Source organism: Magnolia sinica, chromosome 3 (genome assembly GCF_029962835.1).
Source record: "Magnolia sinica isolate HGM2019 chromosome 3, MsV1, whole genome shotgun sequence".
NCBI lineage: Eukaryota > Viridiplantae > Streptophyta > Magnoliopsida > Magnoliales > Magnoliaceae > Magnolia > Magnolia sinica.
The window spans coordinates 114,598,406-114,606,381 of record NC_080575.1 but is presented as its reverse complement, the minus strand read 5'-3'; the positions used below and the strand labels follow the sequence as shown (position 1 = coordinate 114,606,381).

Genomic DNA, 7,976 nt, shown 5'->3' with positions numbered 1-7,976 from the left:
GAAGTGGGGAGGGGTCGTGCACCATTAAAACATTCATAATCATTTTTTGGGCCCACCGAGATGTGGTTTGCAAATCCAGCCCATCCATTATGTGTGTCCCACTTGGATGAGGGTTCAGACCAAGTTTCAGTAGCATTCAAAACTCAGGTGGGACCCACCAAGTGCTTTTATATGTTTTAACGGTGTCTTCACATGATTTTAGACGGTATGGCCCACTTGAGTTCCGTATACGGTTGATTTTTGGGATATCCCATAATTTAGAGGGGACCCATCAAATGCACGCTGTTGATGGTCGACACGCATCACGTTGGGGCCCACACAGCTCGACCTCACGGTAGCTTATCGTGAGGTCGAGCGCATAGTACCTTTTCCCATATATATATATATATATATATATATATATATATATATATATATATATATATATATATATATATATATATCTCACCAATGTTATCGGTCCTTGAACTGGAGGAATTGTTTGAAATACCAATATCGCGTTACGTATTGCATCCTTGAGATACAAATACGTATCAGTTATTGCACGAGTTATATCGTTTGTATCGAGTAATTTATCACACTTTTTGGGAAACATGGGGAAACATTGAGAAAATGGTTGAATTTTGTAATGAAACTTCATGAATTGTTAAAAAAGATCTTAATACACACTTTTAAATCATAACATTTCAAAAAAGAAATGCACATAATAGGTTTCCTTTGTTTAAGATCCTAAGTTAGGCGTTATCTAATTGAATTAATGCAATTATATTCAAATTGAATGCATAATATATTTAGTGTATATGATGATTATTTCATGAAATACTCCCAAACACTCATAAACTAATGCAACTATATTTGAATTGATATTTTAATAAATTTTAAGTAAAATAATTTTTATTTTTTGAAAATCAACAAGACTTAACAAATCTGTAGACCAGCCCTCACACATGCTTGATTTCATATTTAGAGTGCAACATTGTAAGCAATTTAAGAGAGTTTTGGGAAATTTTGAATTTTTTTAAAATTTTCTCAAATTAAATTACTTACACTTAAATTTTAAAATTAGAGTGTATGCAATGATCATTTCATCAAATACTTTTAAATATTTCGAAATTACTCTCAATTGATAGTTACTTAAAGAAAAATTTTGAAAAAAAAACCATTGGAAAACATAAATAACCAATAGATATCAATATCAAAGCACAATCTCCATAATTTTTCACGCAATTTGATATTGATTTAACATAAATTTTTTTTAAAAAAGATTAAAAATTAAAAATGCTCACTGAATCGAACATATAAGATACATCGGCAAGTAAATACTCATGTAATTCGTATTGCACATGTGGGTTACAAGATATATCGCCAATACCATCCATATTTAAAACACTGACCAGAGGTATAGATAATATTGATAATATTAGCACAATGGTCGGGGTATCTCATACATTATACATATGCCGTATGACCACATCCTCACACGCGTGCCGTATAACCACGTGCCCAGCGTGTGACTCTTTCAATCTCCTTGCGCGAATCGCCCTGGCAGTTACAAACCTAATTTACAGGTAAGGAAGAAATGAAAAAAACCGCGTACATATTCAAAAGACGGTTTATTTCATCTCCTTTCCTTTTGCTTCGTTCCTTCCACTTCCTCTTCCAAATGAAGGCAGAGAGAGGGAGCAAAAGCAAAAGCAACCAAAGCAAAAGCAGAAGATCGCCAACTCCACTTTCCATTCACCAAAAAATCAAAGAAAAAGAAAGAGGAGAGATGGAAGCCGGAACTAGAAATACCTGGGAATGCACCTTCTCATCTTCCGATGTGAATCTCTTCTGCAATGATGGAGATCGTGCCCGCAGATTCCAGCCACGTACGGAACAGAAACTCTCTGCGTCCTCTTTCGAGGGCCAGGACCGCCGGATATGTTCCACAGCCCTTCGATAGCGAGAAGCTGCCGCAGACACTGATCAACATCCGTGACTTCCTCCGTGTAGCCAATGAGATAGAAAGCGAATCCCCTCGAGCTGCGTATCTGTGTAAGTGAAATATCGATTCTGTAGCCAGTTATTCTTTTCCTTTTCTCGTATTTAGGGGTTGTTTGGATGTCTGTAAGTGGGAAGTTATTTACAGGTAAATCACTTACAAGTGGTGTTTACAGTAGGAAATTCACCGGTCACTTACATGTCAAACTGCCAGGAAACTTCATGGGGCTGGGGTGAGAAGTCACTTCCCTCTAAGTGACTTACAGCTAAAAGTCACTTACAACTTAAAAACTTACAGGTGTCCAAACAACCCCTAAGTGACTTTCAGGTGAAAATCACTTACATGCCTGTTTAGATGTAAGCTGTAAGTTGCTTACAGGTAAATAGTTTTTTTTTTGCATGTGTTTGCACAACCTGTAAGTCATTTATAGGTAAAATGTTATATATTCACACCAAACAGAGCTTGGAGTATGGAATTGTTTCAAAATCTTATAATCACATAAGAAACCTCGACACAAAATATGCCATTGGGTTGAGCACATTTAGATAAATCTTTGAGCTGATTCTTAGGCTAAACCAATCATTAGGTGGGCCACTTAAGGGGGACTCATTCAAGATGCCTGTAATGTGGAGCAACAACTTAATACAAGCAACAAAGAAATTAACAATACCAATAATAAATCCAAACATAAGTCTTAATTCCCACAATCCCTATAGGGCCGGGCGGTTTCACCCCCATTTCATCCAGCAGTTCATACAACACTATTACAAGAAAGCTTTAAATTCTCATTTCAACATCAGCCCGTTACTGAATATACGGAAGCTAAAGAGGAGATATCCATTGGTAGCTTGTTTATCGATCTAACTCATGATTGAAAAAAAAAAAGCAATTGTACCTTAAGCTCTCTATGCCCTTGAATATTCCCAAACCGGGCCCAACCCGCTTGAAATTAATCAACCCTAAGCCCCCGCCAATCAAACCATTTAAATCATGTAATTGGGTCAGGCTCAACCAATGGGACCCAACATGGCATGGCCACACCCTTGTCTAAGTATGGAATATGGGGCTAAAGTCCATGGTCTAGTTCAATTAGTGAAGTCATACAAACATGTATAGCTCATGCGCATGTTTCTATTCTTTTAGTCTATATTTTGTTTTGGGTTTTGGGCTTGGTCGGGTCAGATCATCTGCTAGCCCATCTATAAGTTATTATATAGGTTGGTCTGGCTTGACCAACCAAACCTAGCCTGAGCCATTAATTTTAAATGGCCCACATTTTCTAAATTAAGCCCAGCCCATTGATACGAAGCATTGTTTTAAAGACGAAAGTACCCCTTTGAACCAACCCCCCCCCCCCCCCCTCTCTTAAAAACCTTGCTCTATATTTCTCATTTCATATTCTTCTCAAAACCTCGACCTCCCCTACAAAATCCCTAAAATTCTCTACAACTCGACATGAATGGCTTCTCTCCGCCTACGCCAATCCCCCTTCTGGGCCGTCCCCCATTCTTGACATAGAAAAAAAAGGGGGAGTTATTGTTGTTGTTGTTGCTTTTGACAGACGTGCATCTTCCCTTCCATCATCGATTTGAAATTTTAGACCGTGAGCCAATTTAAGTCAATTATAGGTGAAATTCCCCTCTCCACCCCCCCCCCCCCCCCATATCTCTCTCTCTCTCTCTCTCTCTCTCTCTCTCTCTCTCTCGATATATATATATATAAAATCACCTATAAGTACAACTCACAACTAATCCAACTTATAGGCAACCATCCAAATGAACCCTTATTCTGGGAATTAAAATTCCTATTTGTTTTTCTTTGTGATGTTTTTGATGATTTCTTGTAGAGGTACGTGGTATTATTATTATTTTTGCCTTGGTCAACATTCCATACAGGTAGGGTCCACCTTCGAATGATCTAGTATGTTGGTTCATCTAGTTATGTACCAGAAAATCCCCTCCATTGAACGATTCTAGCCATTCAGTATGGAACGTTAGTATTTTTTTATAGTTTTTTTTTTTTTAAAAATCTTTAATCATCCATTTGCAGGCCTATAATTGGGGGATTCTTTTGCAACATCACAAAGGTTAAGATCCATGAGCCCACCTGAATGAAATGCCAGCACGAACCACAAAAAAAGAAGAAAAGAGCCACTAGTTCCCACCAAGCATTATATGCACCAATAATTAGATTGATGGCTTAAAAGTTGTGCGCCCGTCTATATATATATATATATATATATATATATATTCTATTTATAGGCAATATCATTGTTATATCATAGTTGCATAACTTGCATTTACTTAAACGGCCCACATTTTCTAAATCAAGCCCAACCCATTGATAATAGGCACTGTTTTAAAGACAAAAAATACCCATTGAACCCCCCCTTCTCTCTCTCTCTAAAAACCCTGCTTAGCATTTCCCACTTCATATTCTTCCCACAACACTAACTTCCCCCACAAAAACCCTAAAATTCTTTTGCAACTCGACATGAATGGCTTCTCTCCACTCTCCACCTACACCATTCCTCCATTCTCGACATTGGGGGGGGGGGGGGTTGGTTGGTTTCGCTACTGCTATCGAGAGATGTGCATCTTGCCTTACACAATAGATTTCAAAATTTTTATTTTATTTTATTTTTAATTTTTTTATTGATAGCCTGTAAGTGACTTACAGGTTGTAAGTCAATTATCGGTGAAATTTACCCCCCCAAACACTTGTAAGTCACAACTAATCCAACTTATTGGATCCAAATGACCCCTTATTTTGGACATTGAAATTCCTCTTTGTTTTTCTTTGTGATGTTTTTTATAATTTCCTATAGAGGTATGCTGTATCATTTTTTGCCCTAGCTAGCATTCCGTACAAACGGGGTCCACCTTCTAGTGATCCAGTATATTGGTTCATCTAGTTATGTACCAGAAAATGCCTTCCATTGAACAATTCCAGCCATTCAATATGGAACGTTAGTTGTTTTTTTTTTTTTTTTTAAAATAAAAAAAATCTTTAATCATCCATTTGCAGGCCAATAATTGGGGGAATTCTTATGCAACGTCACAAAGGTCTCAATCCATGCGCCCACCTAAATGAAATGTTGGCACTAACGACATAAAAAAAAAAGAAGAAAAAAAAAGCCATTAGTTCCCATCAAGCATTTTATGCACCGCTAATTAGATCGATGGATGAAAAGTTAAATACTTTTGATATGAACTTATTTAGTTGCAAGCGTACATGCGTGTGTGTGTGTGTGTGTGTTCTGCTTATAGTCAATATCATGGTTCTATCAAATCTGCATTTACTTGAACTGCCCACATTTTCTAGATCGAGCCCAACCATTGATACAAAGCACTGTTTTAAAGACAAAAATACCCTTTGAACCCACCCTCCCTTTCTCTCTCTTAAAAACCTTGCTCTACATTTCTCATTTCATATTCTTCCTAAAACCCTGACCTCCCCAAAAAACCCTAAAATTCTTTGCAACTCGACCTAAATGGCTTCTCTTCGCCTACGACAATTCCCCATTCTTGATATAGAAAAAAAAATGGGGAGAAAAGAGTAGCAATGTTGGTTGTAACAATGGGGGACTTGCTCGTGTTAAGCGATTCAATGTGGAATGTTTTTTTTTTTTTTTCCCTTAAATTTTTTTTTTTAAAATCATCCATTTGCAGTCTAATAATTAGGGGATTCTTTTGCAGCACCACAAAGGTCTCAATCCATGGGCCTACTTGAATGAAATGCTGGCACTAACCACAAAGAAAAAAAAGAAGAAGAAAAAACTCACTAGCTCCCACCAAGCATTATATGCACTAGTAATTAGATTGATGGATGAAAAGTTAAATAATTCTGATATGAACTTATTCAGTTGCGCACGCATGTGTGTCTACACACACACACACACATACTAATGCGGACATCAGTGGTGCGCCCTTTACAGTGTACCAGAGGAGGAGGCGTTGTCAACAGAGTACCAGAGCGGAGGAGTTGATGTGTATGGATGACGGGTCCATCGGACCCACTTTTTGACGCGCTACGAGTGCAGGAGCGGCATGACCGTACCCCAACCATAGATCCATGGGTCAGATTTCACACCCTACCACACGGGTGTTCACCCCGACTATAGATCCATGGGTCGGATTTCACACCCTACCGCATGGGTTTTTTAGTTTTGGACTTTTTTGTTATTTTTCTTATTTCAGGGCCTTTATTGCAACATTCTTTATTTTTCGTCTTTTTGTTAATTTTCTTATTTCTAGGGGCTTTAGTGTACTTTTACTTTTTCCATAGCTTATATATACATTGTGAGGAACCCTAATTTTGTTATTATTGAATGAAAAAGAATTTATCTATTTTCTTCCTCTTTATTCAAGAGATTAGGGTTTCAGGATTGGCCCTTAGGTGTTGAGGATTCCACCCCGATTTCGGGTTTCCCTCTTTCTAAGATCTTTGAGGTGCAGAAAAAGGTAAGAATCATCCTCCTCCCTTTCTTTTGACGCAAAGGACCTATACTTTCTTCATCTCGAACCCATCATCCTTCACCCATTTCGTTTATCTTTGGAAACCCTTTTCTAATTCGAATGGAAAAGAGGGATGGTTAGTCAGTAGAATCAGATCCAAGCTTACTCGTGGACTGACTTATGCTAGATTTGGGATATCCTCATATCCTAAAGTCCTTCCTTTTTACTGTTTACGTGATCTTATGCTAATGGGCATGATCCTGATGGAATAATCTCATCTTTGTGTTGAGATTTACCTAATCCCTTTGTTTGAAAACAATTAGTTAATTAGTGTATTTATTTGAATATTCTTTAACCTGATTATACATGCATCTAGGGTTAGGTTATCACATGTCCCTGCATCACACACACACACACACACATATATTCTGCTTATAGGCAATATCATTGTTATATCACAGTTGTAGGATTATAACATGCTTTGGTTGAAGAGGCCATGATGATATTTGATCATACTAACTGTACATATTAAACTGTATTTTGGTGATTTGCACCATTCATCTGGTGGGATTTCCTTGGAGAGAGAATAGCACAAAATTTGCATTGCTAGATGATCCTATCCATAGATTCCATGTAGTCTCTGGCTTGTAGATGGATGGTTAAGAAAGAATAAAGCCAATGGTCTAGATTCAATATGCCTTTCGGGAAAAAAAAAGGTCCACACTCAATGGATTAGACAACTAGGATTGTCTGATGGGTGCATCCTTTGGCCTGTGGCTCATTTGGGGCTGGCCTATAGTTGCTCGAACTATGAAGCAAAGTGGCAACATATTCGGGTGTGAGAGTGGGGAATTGTGTATTTCAAAATGTTTTCAAGCATAATAGGTAGGCAGTGGGAGCAGGAGCATGAATCTAAAATGCAATTCGAAGTGGGAGGAGCACCTACTTAGAAGGATCATGCAACTAAGGGCCAGCTTACTGGATGAGTGCTCCGTGTCACTGGACAGTTGCAAAATGTATTTCTTGCTTTGCGCATCAATGTTGTTTGTACTAAAATTTGCTACGTGTTGATCCTTTTTATTAAAGGGTTAAAGCAGCTTATCTCTGCAGGCAGCTGATAGAAATACTCCCTTTCTCCATCAGATTTGTTGAAGCCTTTTTTACTTGGTTTCATGAACAGGTCGGTTCCATGCTTTTGAAAGAGCACATTCTGAGGATTCCACATCAAGTGGTCGAGGTGTTAGGCAATTCAAAACCTCTCTTCTTAAAAGACTTGAACAGGTAGTCAGAATCTTAAACCAAACTCTACTTTGTATATTAGAAATGCTAACGTGGTTTTACTTATTTTGCTACATGAAAAAAGTAGGAACTGAAATTTAATAATGTTGCTGTTTAAATCCCTGTGGTATTAAAGAAACCAACACTAGTTTTGTGTCCATCCCATGTTAGTTTTCTCCTTTCTTTCTCTATGTGTTTTATTGCTTTAGGCTAACATTCATTAGATCAGTTATGATGATTGATGATTTGTCCTGTAT

The 7,976-nt window shown here is 37.7% G+C and overlaps 1 protein-coding gene across 3 annotated transcripts in view; it reads left to right on the top strand.

Annotated features, from left to right (window-relative positions):
* Positions 1-1,610: 1,610 nt before the first annotated feature.
* The window catches only part of LOC131240837 (putative callose synthase 8), a 52,039-nt gene continuing 45,673 nt past the window's right edge, over positions 1,611-7,976 (top strand). The window contains exons 1-2 of one of the 3 annotated variants that reach the window (XM_058239330.1): positions 1,611-2,037; positions 7,622-7,722. In XM_058239330.1, the coding sequence (XP_058095313.1) occupies positions 1,839-2,037; positions 7,622-7,722 (300 nt within the window). In that variant the 5' untranslated portion in view covers positions 1,611-1,838. The remainder of the gene's footprint in view (positions 2,038-7,621; positions 7,723-7,976) is intronic. The other 2 variants (XM_058239329.1, XM_058239328.1) reach the window with 2 other exon arrangements.